The sequence below is a fragment of the Rhopalosiphum padi genome, chromosome 1, assembly GCF_020882245.1.
Source record: "Rhopalosiphum padi isolate XX-2018 chromosome 1, ASM2088224v1, whole genome shotgun sequence".
Lineage (NCBI taxonomy): Eukaryota > Metazoa > Arthropoda > Insecta > Hemiptera > Aphididae > Rhopalosiphum > Rhopalosiphum padi.
In genome coordinates this window covers 77,706,409-77,727,838 of record NC_083597.1, presented here as the reverse complement: position 1 = coordinate 77,727,838, position 21,430 = coordinate 77,706,409, and the positions used below count along the sequence as shown (strand labels likewise).

At 26.1% G+C, this 21,430-nt stretch overlaps 5 protein-coding genes across 6 annotated transcripts; 3 read left to right on the top strand and 2 right to left on the bottom strand.

Moving 5' to 3' along the window:
- Positions 1-719: 719 nt before the first annotated feature.
- On the bottom strand, positions 720-3,596 carry LOC132929989 (protoheme IX farnesyltransferase, mitochondrial). Its single transcript, XM_060995651.1, has 9 exons — positions 3,436-3,596; positions 3,156-3,306; positions 2,880-3,090; positions 2,625-2,820; positions 1,701-1,876; positions 1,410-1,592; positions 1,178-1,312; positions 971-1,097; positions 720-904 (listed from the first exon to the last, which is right to left on the bottom strand). Exons 2-9 carry the CDS (start codon positions 3,246-3,248, stop codon positions 817-819), a joined length of 1,209 nt encoding a protein of 402 aa, XP_060851634.1. The 5' UTR covers positions 3,249-3,306; positions 3,436-3,596; the 3' UTR covers positions 720-816.
- A 258-nt stretch (positions 3,597-3,854) lies between these two features.
- Positions 3,855-12,703, top strand: LOC132929972 (serine/threonine-protein kinase unc-51). 2 transcript variants are annotated; one of them, XM_060995640.1, is made up of 21 exons: positions 3,855-4,212; positions 4,400-4,512; positions 4,639-4,731; positions 5,564-5,614; positions 5,683-5,715; positions 5,793-5,829; positions 6,099-6,149; positions 6,213-6,338; positions 6,521-6,594; positions 6,706-6,866; positions 6,938-7,122; positions 7,203-7,275; positions 7,434-7,524; positions 8,244-8,333; positions 8,534-8,639; positions 8,707-8,817; positions 10,189-10,238; positions 10,310-10,514; positions 11,292-11,428; positions 11,496-11,631; positions 11,704-12,703. In XM_060995640.1, the coding sequence occupies exons 2-21, from the start codon at positions 4,423-4,425 to the stop codon at positions 11,790-11,792; spliced, it is 1,989 nt and encodes a 662-aa protein (XP_060851623.1). In that variant the 5' UTR covers positions 3,855-4,212; positions 4,400-4,422; the 3' UTR covers positions 11,793-12,703. The 2 variants fall into 2 exon arrangements, with proteins under 2 accessions (XP_060851623.1, XP_060851616.1); XM_060995633.1 differs by having other exon boundaries at positions 3,855-4,227.
- Positions 12,704-13,624: 921 nt separating this feature from the next.
- LOC132921330 (pre-rRNA-processing protein TSR1 homolog) lies at positions 13,625-17,566 on the top strand. Its single transcript, XM_060984303.1, has 12 exons — positions 13,625-13,937; positions 14,004-14,277; positions 14,629-14,848; positions 14,913-15,113; positions 15,191-15,385; positions 15,462-15,633; positions 15,749-15,958; positions 16,317-16,540; positions 16,608-16,871; positions 16,930-17,040; positions 17,100-17,307; positions 17,417-17,566. Exons 1-12 carry the CDS (start codon positions 13,820-13,822, stop codon positions 17,545-17,547), a joined length of 2,328 nt encoding a protein of 775 aa, XP_060840286.1. The 5' UTR covers positions 13,625-13,819; the 3' UTR covers positions 17,548-17,566.
- Positions 17,309-18,405, bottom strand: LOC132921339 (phosphatidylinositol N-acetylglucosaminyltransferase subunit H-like). Its single transcript, XM_060984315.1, has one exon. It carries the CDS (start codon positions 18,102-18,104, stop codon positions 17,580-17,582), a length of 525 nt encoding a protein of 174 aa, XP_060840298.1. The 5' UTR covers positions 18,105-18,405; the 3' UTR covers positions 17,309-17,579.
- A 139-nt stretch (positions 18,406-18,544) lies between these two features.
- Positions 18,545-20,060, top strand: LOC132921345 (small ribosomal subunit protein uS12). Its single transcript, XM_060984328.1, has 4 exons — positions 18,545-18,705; positions 19,428-19,587; positions 19,659-19,843; positions 19,919-20,060. Exons 1-4 carry the CDS (start codon positions 18,702-18,704, stop codon positions 19,999-20,001), a joined length of 432 nt encoding a protein of 143 aa, XP_060840311.1. The 5' UTR covers positions 18,545-18,701; the 3' UTR covers positions 20,002-20,060.
- Positions 20,061-21,430: the final 1,370 nt, after the last annotated feature.

Below are 21,430 nucleotides of genomic sequence, written 5' to 3'. Positions count from 1 at the left end.
TATGAACCTAGAGAGCTGTAACTTAAGATCAAAAGAACCGCAAGTTGCAATAATCAGTTTTTGACAAAATCGAATTTTTTATTTTGCTGTTACTCAAAATCGAATCATAGTAAATAATTAAGATTTTCAAAATATTTTGACTTATTTTAAGCTATTTATAAACAATTGAAATTTTCAATTTTTCTAAGTTTTTTTTTTTTGAAATATCGATATAAAAAATTTGCTAGTAATTTTGAAGTTGAAAATTCATGAAATATTTGTGATTTGTACTTAAGTTTAAAAAACCCAATACAAGGTTCTCCATAACTTTTTCTTCAAATAACTGTTAAAAAAACTTCAGGGTCATAATAGCAAAAATTTTATAAGCGCATGAAATTTAATTTTTTACAAAATCGCGTAAAATAATGTTATATCCTAAAACGATTTAAAATACCTATTTGATGTTATTTAAAAATTATAAGTTGTAGAAACTTTCACCAATAATTGAGAAAATAAATTACAATTTAAATATAGGTAATAATATGATATATCCTAGACTGAGTAAACTGACAAATAATCTCCATTCTCCGTTCAGAATTGTTTTTCGTGTACAATGATACCTGTCATTGCATTCAAATGTAATATATCCATTATAGTGACCTACTTTCCACCTCTACTAAGAGCGATACCCACTTGCCCACCCTTTTTTAAATTACTTTTAGTATTAAAAACAACATAAAATTCAACAAAATTACTTTATTCTGTTTATTTAACATCAAAACTGAATTTAAATTAGTAACAATGAAGAAACTATAGAACCGTTGAACAATATACAAATTATAATGGTTCAGCTTTTTTAAAAATTGAACTAATGATTTTTTCATCCTTGTTAACTGTGATCACTTCACTATTTTCTTTTGGTTTGCTGTAAAATGTAAAATTATATTTTATATTAATTTACTATATTAGTTTTATTTTAGATATTATTTACCTGTTTCCTGACCACAAACCATGTTTATTGACAAATAATAATATCATCAAAGCTGGTAAATGTATTAGGGAAAATCTAAATAGGCTACGTGAAGTCTTACTGTCAGACTTTTGATGAAATTTCCATGCTGTCAAAAAAAAAAAATATTTTATATATTATTACACATAAAAATAAAATTTCTTTAATACAAATTTCAAGTATACATACCTAAGTACACAAAATAAGCATTTAATGGAGCCACAGCAATTGAAAAATAAATGTTAGTCAATTCACATAATGGTGCTGCGCAACACAAACCAAATATTCCAATAGTGTAACGTAATGCTGTTCTTCTACATAAACCTTTATTGTCATAAAAGACAAAATACATAAATATTAAACATATTTATTTTAAACTTTTCTTTTTGATTATTAGGAAAATATATTAATTAATTTAAACCTGGATTAGTAACAGACATCATTCTGTAACCGGCTCTTGAGTAATCTGGTCTAAGATTCCAAGAAAGTGCATTGAAATGTGGAAATTGCCATGCATAAAGTAGACCAGCGAGTAATAAACCACCTGAGTCTATAACACCACCTGTACAACCTGCCCATCCCATTAATGGTGGAATCGCACCAACTAGAAATATAACAATTAATTATAAATAACGATTAATAGACAAGATTTAACACAATAAATAAACCAACATTATCAAATATAAAATAATAATATTTAATATTTAATTACCTACTGAACCAATCCAGGTATTTAAAATACTTAAACGTTTCATTGGTGTATAAATGGATGTGTATAAAAACAGATTTGCAGCACCCAAAGCAGCAGTTACAGGATTTACACCATAATATAAAGTTACTAATCCCAATGATCCACTAACTGCCGCAAATGTAAGAGCATGTATTGGTCTACAAAATTAATATTAAATTACAATCTAACAATTCTTATATCACTTTTTTATATAATACATCTCTAATACCTCAAATACTAATCATTTTCATTCATTTTTTTTTATAACAGAAGTATAAAATAAACTATTATCAATAAGTAATTTATAATAATCTTAATAATAATACTTAACTGTTTTAATTAGAATTAACAACTATTATAATAATTATATGGTATAATTTAGTATTTTTATCTAAGAGCCATTAAATGATTAAATGAAAATAATAAAAGTTAAAGTTAATATATAGTATATACTAATATACTATTTACAATATACCTGCCATTGATTAAAATGTTTAGTTTAATTTGATACTATTGTAATAAAATATTTATAGTATCTTTGTGACATGGGCAACAAATACACACCAAATATTGCCAAGGCTCTTGAATAAGTTGAATCAATGACCATAGTAAACATTAATTGTCATTTATCTTTTTGAATTTTAAAATTTAGAGTAACTATATTATTTAATATAATTTGAATGGTTTCCTTAATTAATTTATAGGTACTGATCAATATATAATCAATAATATTAGTAAAAAATAATGCAATTACTATACTAAATTATACCATTAAACATTACATGGTAAATAAAGCATAAAAATGAGTCAGTAATTCTAGACATTTTATAGAACTCAATTGATATTATTTACATGGACTAAAATACAATTATTATAATATTTATTGTTATTATTATTATTACTTACGTTAAAATGCCTCGGACAAGTAACCTATTCTTAGTTCTAGACATTTGGGCATCAAATGGAACTTCATGATATTGATTAATAGAATTTGCTGCTCCAGATACCATACCAGTACCAGCACTGCAAAGTATGAACGTTGTTAAATCAAATGGAGCGGGTGCCATTGCATAACCAGCCATTGTCGTTACAACTACCAAACCTAATAAAATTAAACAAAATTAAATTTATGTCATAATATTAAGCAATAAATATTTGTACTTGTCAGTCGACTTTTTGAAAGTTTTAAATAGTGTTGGTGTAAATCTTTCAAATATATTCTTGATTCTGTCCATTCTTGGTCACTACGTTTTTTTTCAATAACAGGTTCTACTACAGTGGGTGGTCTAACGTCCGGCAAAATTGGTAAATGCTTATCAACCGTTACATTAGTTGCAATAAGTGGTTTTGGTTTTGATATTGATTGTGAAATCTAATTTAAGTCAAAATAATAGATTACTTTGTAGTTGATTACAGTGAATCATGCAAATTACTTACCTGTCTTCGAATTACAGAACATGTCAAACAAGTATAGACGTTCTTGTTGATCTGAAAACCATCGCGTTGAATGGCTCTTACAAGATGATTCATGGTGTATTTTATACTTTTGTAACGGACTAGAAAGCTCAATCATTTTTATACAATGAGCCTGTAAAATAAAATTTTACATTATGACCTCCAAAACAAACAACAAGGATTAAAATAAATGTCAAACAGCACAGCATCAGTTATAACCGTCGGACATATAAATATTAATGTGCACTCCACATTAACGTACCTGAAAAAAATAAGCCCATTGAACATGTGAAAATCGTAGTATTCAGACTTCAGACGTTCAAATTCTGTTCGAAGTTCGCGTTAAACGTCGGTGCAACGCGAAATATTCCAAAAAAAAATCTTATCACTGATCTTACGAAAATTATGTTTTTGATAACAATTCGTTTCGATAATATTCTAAGGCCATGGTTTCGATGTTTCGATATTTATACCATCCACCGCAGACTAATATAGTACAGAGTAGTATATTAAGTATATTTAATCTATGGGAGTACACAGAACTTATCGAGTACAACGTACTAGTTACTATATTGCGGCATTCAATAACACGTTCTCAACTTCATGTTGTTATTCATAATAATAATAGTACCTAAGTGTTATTATTTTACCCTATGCTCTTTTTGCGAAGACCGTGAACTATACGTGATAAGTTCGTGTAAAACACCAGACAATGATAATGTCTATCAATATTTAATAATATGCGAATTTGCGATTGTAATTTGTAAATGTTTAACTCAGCTACTGCTGTGGACTATAATTCCGTATTTATTGTGTAAAAGTGATAAAACTTTGTCATAACCATTAGAAAATGGTTCTTAATACCGTGTCCGGGATTTAAAAATACGAAATATTTAATATTCTTTAATTGCTTTACAAAAAATTAAAATATACATTATCATGTAAGGAAATGAACACCGTACATAGTTTTCCTTTACTTTTCTAGAACAATTTTCCGAGATCTAATAGCTAACTCATAAACGCATATAATAATTCATAGGTATATACATTTGTGGTAAGATTTCGTTAATGATTATTTATTTTAAGTTAGCAATAAACTTTTGGTATTTGGGGGCTATTGAATAACGCCCCTGGATTTATGTGGTTTTTGAGTAGCTAATCTGACTATGATAAATTTGTTTCTTTTATTTATATATTAAAATGTCCAATTAATTAATTTTTTTTAGAATTCAGTCTTTAAATAAATAAAATGGAAATTATTGGTGATTATGAATACAATAGTGCCAATCGCTTGGGACTTGGAGCTTTTGCTATTGTCTTCAAGGGACGCTCAAGAAAAGTAAGTTAATATAAAAATTATAGAGCTGTTAAGAATAAATATAAAATATTTTTAATTTAAACTTGAAAATATTCGTAATGGTTTAAATATCAAATTTTTGTTTACTATACACTTTATTTTAAACAGAAACCAGATATGGATGTAGCTGTTAAAACAATAATGAAGAAGAATATACCAAAAACTCAAAGTCTATTGAAAAAAGAGATAGATATTCTGAGGGTAAGAATTTAAGCTTATATTGTATGTTTGTAATACAATTTCTTTAAAATATTTTTTATTTCAAATTAAAGTATACTTAAAAATAATAACTTGTTTTTATATTTTTATCATTTAATTATACAATTGTATTATATTTATACAGCTTACTTTTTTTAAACTTAATATTGTTTTAACTGCATAGTTACTTGCAGTGGCAGAGCTTCATAAAAGACAGACAACAAATACTCTAATTTCATTTAATTTAAAAAAATAATAATTCATTTTAAAATGAAAATTCTCTTTTAACTTTCAATAAAATCACTTTTTTTTAAAGTCAGTTTTATTAGTTATTACAGTTTTATCTAACTTATTGAATATTTGGTGCATTATTTGTTTACTTTAATTAAATAATTTTACACATATATATGTTAAGATATAGGATTATGTCCTGTTCTGTCCATGTATATTGTTCTTATGCATGGTCTAGTAAGCGTCAAGGATTTGAGATTAAGTGGCATAACATTTTTATGATACAAATTCTCTTAGTTAATCACAATTCTTAATATTTAGTTATATTTTTCATCTGTTAAATTACAATTGTTATTGTCTGTATTATTGTGACATCTCTCTATATTCTCATATTTCACAAGCTACCCATGTAAATTTGTGTACAATATTTATTTATTATTTGTTAATCGTAAGCTTAATCAGTGTTTTGGATAACACCCTATTTCAATCTTTTGCCATATTAATTAATATACCAATGATTTGATGGTATATTTTATTTATTAATATGTGGTTATATATTTAATATTTTGTAGTAAAATTAATAGTAATAAACTTTTTATTTCAGAAACTAACAGTTCTTCAACACGATAATGTTGTACATCTTTTAGAATGTCTGGTAAGTTATATGTTCATATTGTTAAATTAAATTAATTTAACTTAACATATTATATATGACATGTTTAGGATACTGATGATGCATTTCATTTGGTTATGGAGGTATGGATATTAATATTTACTTTTATTTAAAACTGTTATACTAATACATTAAATTAATATTTATTAAATTTTTTTAGTATTGCAATGGCGGTGATTTACAAGATTATTTAAATGGTATTTTTTATAAATTTATTAATATTTTACCAAAACTTTAATTTGTATTAAACATTATTCTATATAACAAAATGACATCTATTTTAAATAGCAATTAAATTATTATGCCTTATACAATAAATATTTCTAGATGTATACATTTACAATTCTATCATTGAATGATTAAAAATATTTTAGAACACTCATTTTTTATTAAAATGATACGGTGTATGAATGTTTGGATAATAGTATACACTTATATTTAATTTTTTTTTTATATACTTGTGCAGTTAAAGGATGTTTAAGTGAAGACACAATACAAATATTTCTAAGACAACTTGGTGAGTTATCATTATATAACTTTGATTAATATAATTAAACATTACTATTGTTTTGTGTTTCAGCTGGAGCAATGTATGAATTTAATAAACAAGGAATACTTCATAGAGACCTAAAGCCTCAAAACATTCTATTGAAGTTTTCAGGAGAAACTCGTTATCCAGAACCTAACCAAATTACCTTAAAAATTGGTAATTAGTATTTTTACTTATTATTATTTTTATTAAAAATAAATAATGTATTCATATTATAATCAGAGTACTATTGAATTTAAATTAGAAATGATTAAAAATAAAATAATATTTAAATATGTTTTTATTTTAAAAACATATGTATTCGGTATAGTTATTAATCTGCATCTATCTTTCCTTAGCTGATTTTGGGTTTGCTCGATGCTTGGATGAAGGAGTAATGGCAGCTACTATGTGTGGTTCTCCAATGTACATGGTAAATTAATTTTATTAGATTTGTTTTAAAACTGTTCAACCAGTTTATACTAAGATAAATAAAATTTCAAATTTATTTTTCAATTAATATTTAATTTTAAATACAATTTAGGCACCTGAAGTAATTATGTCATTACAATATGATGCTAAGGCAGATTTATGGAGTTTAGGTACAATTATATTTCAATGTTTGGCTGGTAAAGCTCCATTTTTTGCCAATTCGCCCGCAGGACTAAAACAAATTTATGAAAAAACTAGCAATTTAATGCCAAAGTATATTTGATTAATAAAATATCAAATTTGAGTTAAGTAAAAATCATTACTATTGTTTTTTTTTTTTTTAGAATCCCCCCAGGCACATCGTTAGATTTATCAAACTTATTGTTTGGTCTTCTAAAAAGAAATCCAAAAGATAGAATATCATTTGAGACCTTTTTTGATCATGCCTTTTTAAAAATGAAACCTCCTCCAGTTACAATGCCATCTCCACTTGCTAATAGCCCAAAAACGCCATCAGTTTTTGATCAAGGTTAGTTAAATAGTCAATAGTTTTATTGTTATTAATATTTAATAGTTAATATAAATTAATTAGTTAACTCAACATACTAGGTTATCAATATTCTGTCAGTCCTGATCTTTCTGATGAATATGTAATAGTACCTTCAAACATACCTGCATATCAGTAAGTAGTTTATTTTAATTATGTTAAAATTAAAAACTATATGGCAATTACAAAAAATTGTACCTACTGATTTATTTTTCTCTTCATTAAAAATTAGTTGCTACTTAACTGCTTAAGTTATAATTTTTTTTATTATATTATCTCATTCCTTTTCACAGCGAGAAAGAAATTAGTGCTAGCCCTCCAAGACCAAGTACACTTTCTATACAAACTCAACAGGATTATCATAATCCACGATCTCCATTGAAAGTAAGTTTAAACTAAATAATTTTTTAATTAAAAAAAGAAAATTAATACTACTAATTCTTATTGAACTAAATTTTTTAATTCTGAGAAAAATAATATGATATTATATACTTTTATTTTACTTTATACTGTAATACAAATGAGGGGAGCTAACTTTTTAACAAACAATACATTATTGATGTACTATATATTTATGCGTATTAATTCATATCTTAACTTTCACTTACAGAAGTATATACTATTCTTATAAAAGAATATCAAGAGACTATTTATGCCACTGACTGCATAGTGCATGTAAACATAATTAGCTTAATTAATTAATTGCCTTGCTACTAAATTGACATCTAAATAAATTAATATGATAAATTGAATACAATTTCTAAAGTTTTAATAATAAAAGATAAATTATACCCTTTCCTATATTAAAAATTAAACTGATTAGACTAAAAACTATATTAATGGTAAATAATATATACATACCTTTGTTATTCATTCTAAAATAAAGTTATAAATACATAAACAAATCACGTGTTAGGCAAGTTAATGATAACTGATAAATTATAATAATACCATCAGGTATTTCTTTAAATAAAGTTTACAGTACAATTATTATAAATTCCTTTAATATTTAGCTAAATTTATTGAAATTTATTTTCAACAACTTGCATAAAATGTTTGCAGTTTAAGATTTTTTATCTCATATTATAATAAAATTATTTTAGTCTGTACCTAGGTCTCAGCCGATTACAATGAATCCAAGGACTTCAAAGAATATAAGTGGACCTGATTTCTGTTCTATATCTCCACCATCAGTAAGTATAGTTTTGTTAAGTTTTTATTATTTTTAATTTATAAAAGATTAAACTAGTTCTATCGTAATAATTTGTTAATATGGTAATATACCATGTTTGCAATATTTTGTAATCTAAAAATATACATACTATGGATGTTAACTGTTTTAATTACAATAAAATACTTAAATTTATTTTCCTTTATTTAAAAAAAAAATAAGGTTCAGTTTATGCTCGGAACACCTCCATCAGGAAGAAGAATTTCAGAAACGCCACCATATAATACATGGAACTTTACACCAACAAGTTCTCCATTAAAGAAATCAGGTAAATAATGTTTTAACCTTAAGGTATTTAAAAGATTATTAATTTTATTTTACTATGTTGTTTTTAGTTCTAAGTTCACCTCTTTTAAACACACAACAGTTCACATTTAACACAAATCAAAAAATAGGAACAGTTGGCCTGCCTTTCAGTAATAATAACCGTGCAATGACTTTACCTGGTACATATAAATATTATTTATTTTTCTAACTAAAAACTAAGTACATATCTGTGAAAAAGAACAAAATAAATTATTATTGAAAAAGTGAACCAAAAGATAATAGGTATGTTGATATCACTAAGTAAAATAAGACAGTCTTGTTTTTAATAATTAATGGTTTATTGATGTTAAAATATTATTTATTTAGAGTTAGTATGAATCTATTTTTACTGTTTTGCAGTATTTACGGAAAGATGTTATAGAATAATATAAGCTGATAGACCGTTTTCACTCATAATCATTTTTTGTGTATCATGATATATCATTGAATTCTGGTTTACTTAGTGACCCACTCGATACCTAATGTACAGCAGAGCGATACCCACTTCTCTATCTTTTTTTGTATTTGCATTTATCAATATTAATTTTTTTCCTTTATGTAACATAGATAATATGTAGTAAAAGACTACCTATAAGTGACAATAATTTAAATATATTTTTAGGGTGTGTACTTTTTAATGTGTATTATTATTATTTTAAAGACTTGAGTTTTTATGGGTTAAAAGAGTGATCAAGAAGTCTGGAAGTATATTAATTAGTGTGTTCAATTTTTAAAATAATCATTAATTGTTATATATTGTGGGAAAGGTATAATTAATCTCATTAGAGGTCATTTATGCATAATATGAGTATTGGTTAGAGTAAGGGTTAAAATGATTTTGATTAGTGACTTGCTTTTACAATAAACAGGCAAAATAATATTTTGTTCAACAGTACCGTACCCAGGATTTGTTTTCGGGGTGGGCTTAAACATTCATATTTAACTCTATAGAAAAATAGGAAATAATTTAAAAACATATACTAAGGCGAGTAGTTTATGATTTTTACGTATTTAAAGTTTAGACAAGCGGAGTAATAAACAAACATTTTGCGGGGTAACCCCGTACCACTCCACTCCAAGCATCTATACTTTAAATACTTATAACTCATAAACTACTCGCCCTAAATATATCAAAATATTCAGAAAATTTTTCTGCTTTTGAAAATGAAATTAAAACTCTATATTGTCATTCAAAAAAGAAAAAAACTTAGAAAAATATAAGGATAAAAAATATTTAAAAATATAATTTTTAGTAAAAACGTTGTTTTTTAACAACTTGAAACTATGTAAAAATCAAAATTTGAATAAATGCATAATTTAAGCATAATAATGGGGTGAGCTTAAAAAATCACCTTGTATATATAATATCAGTATAATATTGAATTTTATTTATATTTTATTAATTTTTTCTATAGTTGCTTTTGATCTTTTTTCTGTATGTACTAATTTGCGTTAAGAAAATAAGAAAAATTAAAAATATAATCATTATTTTTAAATATTTGTTTATTTAGAACTTGGAAACATAACTTTTCCAGAACTTCCGCAAGAAACAATATTAGAAGTAAATTGAAATTACTTATTTTATAAACTATTTTAAAAATACTTAAATCGTTTAATTATTTTACATTTTAGAAAGAACACATAGAAACATTAGCCAAACTTAATTTTGTATTAGCATTGGTTGAATGTATTGTTGAATGTGCCTCTCCTAAAAGACCACGTTATGAACGATTAGTGCTTTTAATTAGAGCATTACAATTACTTAGCTCTAGTTTAAGTATTGCTACTTCTGAACTTAAAGCTGGTCGTTTGCAACCTTCAACAAATGTTAAAAATGGTAAGAATAAATCTTAGCTAAAATATTTACCGTAAATATAAAAAAAAATATCTTTAAACTCAATATACATACATTTTACTACCAATAAATTATTTTATCAATTGAAAACAAACAAGAGAAAAAGGATATTATCATAAATAAAATAATAAAATAAATACAGTAGACGCCGCTTATAAGACTCACGGATGTATAGTTCAGTTGCTTCTTAGACTCAAAATCGTCTGAAACGGACTTATAAATCGGTTATAACTTATAAGACTCAAATTTCGTAAAATAAATTGTAGAAAATAAACTTTTTTGGTTATAATTTAGAAATAAATTGGTATAGAAAAATTAAATAATATTCGTGTTGATTATTTCTAGTTTCTGTTGGTACCTTATAACGTATAATAATTTTTATCGCAACAATCATTGTTATTATAGTAAGGTATCTGATTATCTGGCGGCGCCACAGTTATCGTAATTATGGGTACATAAATACTAAATATTAAAATTAAAGCAAAATATGTAGTAAAATAAAATTTATAAATGCGTAATTAATTTTTTTTTTTTCTACTTCACTTATAACATTCATTTAGTTATAAGACTCACTTTATGCTGGTCCCAAAGTGAGTCTTATAAGTGGCGTCTACTGTATTTATTTTTATATAAAAAAAATAAATTTATTTTTGTATGTCATAAAACAGTATTTTAACAAAATTATTTATCATTTATCAATATATATAATAAAAATTAAATTAAATTAGGTACATGCATTTTATTTAATTTAATTTACAGTGGTACAACAGCTTAATGAGACTTTTCACAAAGTTTTGGATGACTGTAAACAAATTAATGTACCAAATATGTTACACAATACATCATCATCCACTACTACAGCTGAAAAATTATTATATGATTATGCCGTAGAAATCGTAAGTAATTCTTGAACTCATATTTCTGTACTTGATATTTTTTTTTCACAAAAAAAATGTATTTTAGTGTGCTAAAGCAGCATTAAAAGAACTGGGCAACACACCATATGATTATTTTAAATCTTATCAGACTGCTCAGATCCTCTTGCATAGTTTGTCTCAACAAGTAAACTCTCCGAGCGACAAAGAAATATTAATAAGATGTAATAAATTCGTAATTATTTATGTGGAATTAATATAAAATTAATTAATTCAAATATTTTTATTTTACACAGATCGAGATGCAGTAGAAAAAAGATTGTCTATATTACAAGACCAAGGTTATGTTTACTCAAACACAGTTAATGGCAATAATTCAACTTAATACTGTTATATGATAATAATGTGCTTACTTATTCTTTACAATATTCTAGTCTTTACCTTTTCTTTTGTATTTATATGTAAAAATGTGTTATTTTACTTGGTCCTTATGAATTTCTCTACTAAACTAAATCATTGAAATATAATTATATGTACACTAACAACCCTATCCCTATGTAATAATTATTATTTATTATGCAAAATGCTGATATAATTTTTATTATTATTTTTAAATTACAATCATAGATACATAATTGTTAAGTAAAAAAAAAATTTAAATTAACTGTTTAATATTTGGTAAACAATATATATAATATAATAATATTTATTTACTATCTTTAAAAACTAATGTTTTTATTGCTCTATGAGAAGCTTTGTAAATACATTCTTATTGTAATATTTTATAATTCTATCATGTTTGTTAAATTTTACTAATTAATTGTATAGGGTATGTAATATGTATATGTATTAATATTTAGAAACTAGAAACAAATTTTACAACAGATAATACTTATACTTAAAAATAAGTAATTTATAAAATTAAAAGTTTTTGGAAAATTTAATTTGAATGAGTTGAATTAACTAAATGCCCATTTCTAGTAATTGTCTATACATTGCTCACATCATATTATATTGTATTATAAATTTGTAACTGATATTTAATTAAGTTCCTTACATTTCTGAGATAGTAATCATAGAATTTAAAGTAGAAACTATTCCAAGTAATGAAGTAAGACTAATTATTAAAACAAAACTTATTTTTTGTTACTAGTGAAACCAGTAAACCACAGAATAAGACAAACTGTGAAATTGTGTGTCATGATTACGTAATATGTACCATAGCTAAATAATCATTACCATGTTATTTGTCCTTGGTTATAAGTATTAAAAATAAAAAATTCTTTAATAGTTTCATGATAATAGTATTATTTACTATAATTTTATTTTTTATTATAATACAATAATAAAAATATTGAAATTAATATTAAGACTAAAAGATTTAATTGCATATATAAATGGTTTGTCTTTAGAAGCTATTTGTGTTTTGTGGAGAAGACAAGAATTTGTATTTTTAAATGTTAATTATCCGTGCTTACAGTGTAATTTAAATGCCATCAAAAGAACCAAACATTAATGATATTCTTAAAATAAGCAAAATTAATGAAATAAATCAAAATGGAATACCAATATTGACTCTTCAAATACTAATTAGAAATAGAAAACACAATATCATACACAGGTTATAAATTAATAATATTCAGATAAGATATTATACTGTTAACTATCTTATTTTATAAGTTTATATAATTAAAATATTTTTTATAAATTATTATTTATTACTATAGAAAATATTTTAATTGACCACAGATCAATAGTTATTCAGTCGCCAAGAAATTATGTAACAGCAACAAATTTGAATCTTCTGCTGCACTATGCTATCCATGACTCATGAACAATAAGCATCGATTGCCCACACAATGTAGTCTCTACATCGTGATAGCCCATAAATGGATTACCTATATCATGGTAAAATAGTAAATACTTACGTATTATTTAGCCTTATAATTTGGATAAGGGGTTTATTATAGGCAACTTATCGTACCACCAGCCATAATGAATTATACCCAATATTATGTCTGTGGAATTATACGAATTTTCTTATCAATGGTTGAGTGTTATTGTTAACTTCCGCGCACGTTCTGGCTACACTGGACTATAAGCACAGATAATTCGGCCTCCCTCCTATAGATCTTATACTAAGTATACCAAGTATAAGGTCTATTCTCCCTCCATTCTTTATTATCTATGGAATATTGGAACGGAACCCGTTGATAAATGATATTGAATTAATTTATGTGTGCATGTCGCATGTGCGTTTGGGATTTATTTTATTAGTTTTCTATGATTTTATACATTGAAAAAATCCTTTTTTAAATCTGTAACTGTTTACGGTATAATCCTTTACAGCGTATAGTTCATGGATTGACGTCGGATGTGTTAATAGCAACTTCATTTATTAATTCTTTAAGAATGAAAACCGAAAACCAAGATCAAGCGGTCCACAGACCTGGGCCAGCTAAACAAGATAATAAAAAACATAAAACTGGTCGCCACAGAAGTAAAGGAACTCTAGAAATTTTGAAAAAAGGTATTTAAAAATACTTTTGGAAGTTAAAATCTGAAATGTAAATACAAATAAAATATTATAATTTAGGACGTACTGCACAGAATTCAGCCAAATCCAAAGCTAACCACCAGTTAAGTCGTATGGAACGTAGGCATCAAGCTAAGATTTTACGTAAAACAAAAACAGATAATGTTTTGAATGAAAAACGTAGGTCTTTAAATGTACCTCACTTAGTTGCTGTTATACCTCTAAGCAATAATGTATTTGTTAATGAAAAACTGATGGAGATGATCAATGTATTGCAAAAGGCTGATGTAAAATTAACAACATCTGTTGCATCTGAAGGATACTCTCATTTATGGTTATTATTATTGTTTTATTATATTGTATTGTTTAAAATTTATACATTATCATCGTATTCATATTAATTATGTGGTCCTCATTTGCTGAAACTTTACCAATTGAAATTGATTGTAAGAAATGTATGACCATGTAAAACAATTCTTGTTTAGCTTGAATAGCTGATGTATTTTAAGTACTTACGTTATATTGATAAATTTCTAACTTCAGACTATCTTAATATTGGAAAAATAATTAATATATTGTATCATATGTTAATTGTTAGGATCATACATTTTTTAACGTCAATTTTAACAAATTCTGAAGTTAAAAACTAATTTATTACATTTGTATGTTTTTTTTAAAAAATAAGGGTTGAACAATTCAAACAAGCATTTACCTTCATTAGACCTGACTGTAGTAGTGTTCTTGGACTTTTAGATACACTTAAAGTAGTAGATACTATTTTGTTTATGGTTTCGGCTGAGGGTGGTTTTGATCAAGATGTTGATTTACTAATGACTTGTATATTAGCTCAAGGACTACCTTCAACTGTGGTAGCTATTACAGACCTCGAAAAAATACCTATTAAAGTTTGTACCTACTGATATTTTACTTAATCTTTACTATTTATACTTAACCATAGTTATTTAATAGAAACAAAATGAAGCAAAACAGTGCATTCAGAAAGATATAGAAAATTGGCTACCCGATGAAAAAGTTAGCAAAATTGATACATCCACAGATATTCTGAATGTTCTTAGACGCATAAGTTCACAAAAAAAAAGATCAATTACATTCCGTGATAAACGGCCACATTTATTAGCTGAAGAATTGGCTTTTATCCCTAGCTCTGATGTTTGTATTCTTGAATAATTTTATTCTAATTTGAATATTATTAAAATATATAAATTTTATTCATAATTTAATTACAGGATAATCTAGGTACTATGAAAGTTACTGGATTTTTGAGAGGACAGACCCTTTCTGTAAATTCTTTAGTACATATTCCTGGATGGGGTGACTTTCAAATGGAACAAATAGATTTGACCTCTAATGATTTTATCAAAAGTTTTACTGGGAAAGATGTACAAACTACAATCTTGGAAACTGCTAATCCTAAACTTCAAGTATGTGGTTTTTTTTTTTTTTTGTTCAAAAATATTTTTATTTTAAAAATGCATTATAAAAAAAGATAATTTAAAGGATAATTTGGTTTGTGAAAATATACCTGATCCAATGGATGCTGAACAAACTTGGCCTACTGATGAAGAAATGAAAGAAGCAACATCTAAAAATAAACGCATGATTAAACGTGTACCCCAGGGTATGTCGGTATACCAATCAGCTTGGATTCCTGATGAAGAATCTGATCATGGTATGTACAATATAATATATATAAATATAATTTATACATAGATATTGGTTTAAATTTGTAAATTTCAACAATAGCAAGTATTATATATTTTTTAATTTATATTTTATTTAAACAGATGACGAAAACACAGAATCTGATGAAGGTTCTGATGATTTTTATTCAATTGAAGATGAAACTTCTGACAACGAAATTAAGAGTATGTTAGATGATCACATGGAAACTATGTCTATGACTTCTATTGCTTCTGAAGCACCGATTGAAGCTGATAAATATGATTTGCAGTTTGATTTAGACGAAGAAGATAAAATACTAAAAAAGATTAAAGGTTTGAGTTTCTATTTTAAAGTAAACATAAAATCAAGTCCTTAAAATATTTTAGTTTTATAACTATTGTTTCAAAATTGTTATTCTTATTTCTCCAAATAACATAATGTTATCAATAATCTATTTAAGTTAAGAAGACAACTTGTCAGTCAAATTGTTGGTCTGTGGCTTAACTGCATAGCAGATATACATATAGTTAACTACTTGGTAGGGATGACAAACAAATATTATCTACTCACCGTCTAATACAATTGGTTGTCTTTTTAGCTTGAATAGAGTATAAACTATTAGTATATGTCAAGTAGTTGAACCATTTGAATTTATATTTGGCTTGTTAAAATATATTTATTTTATTTTAGATGCAAAAGCTGATCAAATGTTTCCCGATGAAGTAGATACACCTAATGATATGCCAGCTAGAATACGCTTTCAGAAGTATAGAGGCTTACAATCGTTCCGTACATCACCATGGGACGTTAAAGAAAATTTACCTTCTGAATATGCTAGAATATTTCAATTTGAAAATTTTGATAGAACAAGAAAAAGGATGTTTAAAAATTTAGAAAATATAACTGGTGCCGTGGTAATTATTTTAAAATGAATTCTTTTTTTTTTTCAATCAGAATAATTAATTTAAACACTATTTTTAGCCTGATTGGTATATTACAGTTCATGTGAAAAATATACCATCAAAAATGTTTTATTCAAGAGATGCCCGTAATCCTGTTGTACTATTTGGTCTTATGCCTCATGAGCAAAAAATGTCTGTGTTAAATGTAGTTTTGAAAAGACCATCTACTGTACAATTTGATGAACCAATCAAATCCAAATCAGAACTTATATTTCAATGTGGTTTTCGTAGATTTACTGCAGAACCTATATTCAGCCAGCATACAAATGGCAATAAATTTAAAGTAAATAAGATAGAAGATTATATTAGATTATTCTTATTATTTTATCTTAATATTTTAGTATGAACGATTTTTTCATCAAGATTCAATAGTCGTTGCTACAATGTTCGCACCTATTGTCTATCCACCTTGCTCAGTTATAGCCATGAAGTACTGCAAAGATGGTTCATTTGTAAGGATTTAAACAATAATTTTATTCTTATTTGTTTAATCTATTTTATTTATTTTTAGCAAATAATTGGAAATGGGAATGTCTTATCAGTAAATCCAGATCGTGTAATTGTAAAGAGAACAGTTCTGAGTGGTCATCCGTTTAAAGTACATAAACATTCTGCTGTAGTTAGGTTTATGTTTTTCAATCGAGAAGATATTGATTGGTTTAAACCAGTTGAGCTACGCACTAAGTATGGAAGGAGAGGACATATTAAAGAACCTTTAGGTATGTTTTAAAAGTTATAACTTACTTTATTTAAATTTAAAATCATAATTGGATACAAGTGTTAAACATTTCTTCTATTTGTATTAAATATAATTATTATTAATCTCAGGTACTCATGGACACATGAAATGTGGATTTGACGGTCAAGTGAAATCTCAAGACACTGTATGTTTAAATTTGTACAAACGCGTTTTCCCAAAATGGACGTATAATCAATTTTATAATAATGTAACAAAATAAAAATATATTAAGTTTAATATCCGCTAGTCACTTCATTTGTTGTTTTCCAATAGTCTGTAAACATCCTTGTATATTATTTCTAAAAAATGTAACCTTGGTGCACTTTTCTGAAATAATGTTACTATCCCATTTTGGGGTGTTTTAATTGCCAAGTAGTATAATACTTTTTGAGTGTGAATAATGTCAACAATAAGTACATCAATAATACTTTCCCAAGGTAATGAAAAGACCCTTTGATGTCCAGTTATATAAGTTGTAGTCAGCTGTAATCCAATTGGAGCTGTTATCAGCAATGATTCGTTGGAAACTTTAAAACTAAACCGTAATGCAAATATAAACAAAACAATTACAATTATAGAAATAGTTTTTGGACAAAATGCTATGGAATTGCTTAAATATGAGTACACTGCTATTAGTAGTGATAAAACAATGACAAAGCATTCTGTTTTGGAACATTTTTCGCGTTTTTCCACACAATATTCTATGCATGAGTGCTTCAATGATTCATGTATGGAAGACTTCAACACAAGTTTATCATCTGACTTTATAATTTTCATAATAAATTGTTAGTCATAAAATTCTTAATTCAAATTACCGTAAATTTCCAAAATATTGCACACGATTGTCTTAACTATTCAACACTTGGGTATAACGTCGTCCAATCTATTCGAATTGTACATCGTAGGCTATGATAATGCAAATTTATTTTGTTATGCTTTAAAACTTAATTCGTGGTTGCATATCACAATTCACAATTAAAGATATACATGACAAATATGTAATTGATATATAAGATTTTAAATAAAACTAACATTTTTCATCTCATTATTTTTTATAGCAATCACGAACTATAAGATCTTATTTCGTGAACGTAGATCTAATCATCTGGAAGAAACGATGGCTTACCATATTTAATCGAATACGTTGGCAAAACTGTATACAAAGACAATCGTCCGGTGTACAACAACTGCTTCCATCGTACCTCCCTTCCGGCTCCTATAGTTTCTGCTGTCTCTGTCATTTCGGTGTTGTACGATCTGTATACGTTCGTGTTTTTCACGTTTCGTGTTCAGTTGGACATTTCATCAAAAAACCTTATTTTTTAACTTTTATCATTTGTTATTTCACCGCAAATTTGGGAATCGTAATAAATCATGGGTAAGTACTAGAATTTGTGTAAATATTTCCAAAAATAAAAAAAAAAAAAATATTGACCATGTGGTTTTGTAATCAACAATAATTCGGCAAACGTAGATTGACATTAGTCTAATATTGTTAAATTATATTTTATAAAACTATATCATCAATTGTATTGTACGTACTTATAAGTATTTACCCGATATGCTTGATTTAAAAGGATGTCGACGCATTATTTGTTTTCTCTCTTTGACCCACGCGCAACAATAATGACTAACTATATTAATTTCTCAAATAAGAGAAAAATGACCTCTTATTAAATTTAAAGTTAAGTACATTATCTAGATTCTAAGGCATCTCATAAGTGTTTTATTATATTTTAGTTTTAAAGCGAGGTACAAGTATTTTAAAATTGTAAATTTATACATCTTAAAAAACTCGTAACTCGCTTTAAAATTAAAAATATATCAAAATACTTACGAGATGCTTTAGATAATGTTCTTAACTTTAAATTTTATAATATGTCATTTCACTCTAATTTGAGAAATAAATATGGTTAAAGTCATTATTGTGAATGTAAAATTTGCTGTTGCGCGTGGGTCAGAGAGAGAAAACCAATACTAAGCTTTTTAAGAGATATATTCACATTAGATTGTACATTAATATTGTAGTTTATATTAATTTAACGACCGTTTAAGGTTTTGTAGATATCTATTAAGCTTATAATTATATCAATATCATAGGTAAACCTCGTGGTATTCGTACGGCGCGTAAACACGTGAACCATCGTCGTGTGCAAAAGTGGGCCGACAAGGACTATAAAAAAGCACATTTGGGAACAAGATGGAAGGCCAATCCTTTCGGAGGAGCTTCTCACGCCAAAGGAATTGTTTTGGAAAAAGTGTAAGTTTAATATCTTGTCTGATTATTAAATTAAAGTAGATAATTAATTTAGAAAATTTGTATATTTACAGTGGAGTTGAAGCTAAACAGCCTAACTCTGCTATTCGTAAGTGTGTCCGTGTACAACTTATCAAAAATGGAAAGAAAATCACAGCTTTCGTACCCAGAGATGGTTGTTTAAATTATATTGAAGAAAATGACGAAGTATTAGTAGCTGGATTCGGTAGGAAAGGTCACGCTGTGGGAGATATTCCCGGTAAGATATTTAATTTTCATTATTTTATAAATTTTAATTTATTATTTTATTGTTAATATTTATTTTGGTTTTCAGGGGTTCGTTTCAAGGTAGTCAAAGTAGCAAATGTTTCATTACTCGCTTTATACAAAGAAAAGAAGGAGAGGCCTAGGTCTTAAGGACTTAATAATGTGGATTTTTATTATTTTGAATAAATAAAAACAATTTTTAAAAGCGATGTCATGTTTTACTGTAATATTGCATTTAAAGAATACCTATGATCAATAGTAACCAGTTGATTCTATGGATATTTATTTAATTTATTGAATTATCATATTTATAATTTATAAATTTTAAGTTAAAACTAAAGGTATAGCTCATTACTTTGGCAGATGATTTGACTCCAATATTCTATAAATTCAATTTCAAGCCCTCATTAAAATAATTTATTAATATTTTAGTTATAATAAGAAAAACTAAGTCAAATAAGAGCTTTAAATTGTTATACTGTCAACTTAACGTTATTTGTTAATTGAAAATAAAATAAAATTTTGATCAAGTTTTTCTTAAAGTGTATACAATTTTTGATTACTTGTAGTATTATTTTACCAGATAAAAACTGATTTAGATTGAAAAATCTAAAATGTTTTCAATAACACTATAAAATGTCAATTTTTTAAAATCTTATAAATAGTTTTATGTAATTTTATCTTCATAATAATAATATTGTCTTGTCTCTCTTCTAAATAGTATCCTTTAACTTTATATTTATTTTTCAATCTTGATTAATTACTCATCAGTGTTTTAGTAAAAACTGTTTTGATGATTAAGACACATTAGTTGTAATGAGCAGGATACAAATTTTATTTTATTATGGTGTAAACTGACTACAGAAATCTTACAACATATTATATTATTATAAATTACAAAATTAGACTAAAATATAATGACAATACATACATAATATGCACTAAACTATTATTTTAAACAATCCATCATCTGTTAATATTCTGTGTTTTACAGAAAAATAAAATTTGCGTTGCATTCAACTTTTTTTTCATGATGGTTAATCGAAGATTTACTGTATGTGCTAAAATTAACAGTTATTATTTTTTTTAATTTATCATATTAAGTAACAGCGCTTAAATAGGTACTAAAATTATTTTTCAATTTCTTTAACTGTTAATTAAGAATATACTCGTTTAATCCTCACTCTGTTTCTGTTATCCGTCATCGGTCAAAAAAAAGTTAGTGATGCAATTATTGAAATTTCGAATGATGATCAAATCATTTTTAATGCCACTGCCGTTGACAAAGAAGTTGATGACTTCGAAGATTCAGCGCTTGATCTAAAACCACCAACTAGCCACGTAAAATCAGAAGCAATGTTATAAAAATGCATCAATTGGTTTAAGGTACAAGAGGTGACAAATTCAACGCAAGTCTTACTTCTTTTTAAAAATGTAAAATACAAAACATGGCCGTTGAAAAAGCTCGTCCCTCAAAAGAAACAGAAGAAGATGACGATTGACGGATTAATTTGTTTAGTATTTTTTAGTATGCATATACTATTTTTGTTTGCAAATGACGTGAAATATTTACGTTTAT

Excerpts from the sequence above, each read along its gene's own strand:
- LOC132929972 (XM_060995640.1), top strand. The coding sequence starts at position 4,423 with ATGGAAATTATTGGTGATTATGAATACAATAGTGCCAATCGCTTGGGA. Across the intron at positions 6,150-6,212 it reads AATATTTCTAAGACAACTTG|CTGGAGCAATGTATGAATTT; the intron begins GTGAGTTATCAT and ends TTTGTGTTTCAG. Across the intron at positions 10,515-11,291 it reads TTCAACAAATGTTAAAAATG|TGGTACAACAGCTTAATGAG; the intron begins GTAAGAATAAAT and ends TTTAATTTACAG.
- LOC132921330 (XM_060984303.1), top strand. The coding sequence starts at position 13,820 with ATGAAAACCGAAAACCAAGATCAAGCGGTCCACAGACCTGGGCCAGCT. Across the intron at positions 16,541-16,607 it reads AAAATATAACTGGTGCCGTG|CCTGATTGGTATATTACAGT; the intron begins GTAATTATTTTA and ends CACTATTTTTAG. Across the intron at positions 17,041-17,099 it reads ACTGCAAAGATGGTTCATTT|CAAATAATTGGAAATGGGAA; the intron begins GTAAGGATTTAA and ends ATTTATTTTTAG.
- LOC132929989 (XM_060995651.1), bottom strand. The coding sequence starts at position 3,248 with ATGAATCATCTTGTAAGAGCCATTCAACGCGATGGTTTTCAGATCAAC. Across the intron at positions 2,821-2,879 it reads TTCAAAAAGTCGACTGACAA|GTTTGGTAGTTGTAACGACA; the intron begins GTACAAATATTT and ends TAATTTTATTAG. Across the intron at positions 1,313-1,409 it reads GATGTCTGTTACTAATCCAG|GTTTATGTAGAAGAACAGCA; the intron begins GTTTAAATTAAT and ends ATGACAATAAAG.
- LOC132921345 (XM_060984328.1), top strand. Across the intron at positions 19,588-19,658 it reads GGAATTGTTTTGGAAAAAGT|TGGAGTTGAAGCTAAACAGC; the intron begins GTAAGTTTAATA and ends GTATATTTACAG. Across the intron at positions 19,844-19,918 it reads CGCTGTGGGAGATATTCCCG|GGGTTCGTTTCAAGGTAGTC; the intron begins GTAAGATATTTA and ends TTTGGTTTTCAG.
- LOC132921339 (XM_060984315.1), bottom strand. The coding sequence starts at position 18,104 with ATGAAAATTATAAAGTCAGATGATAAACTTGTGTTGAAGTCTTCCATA.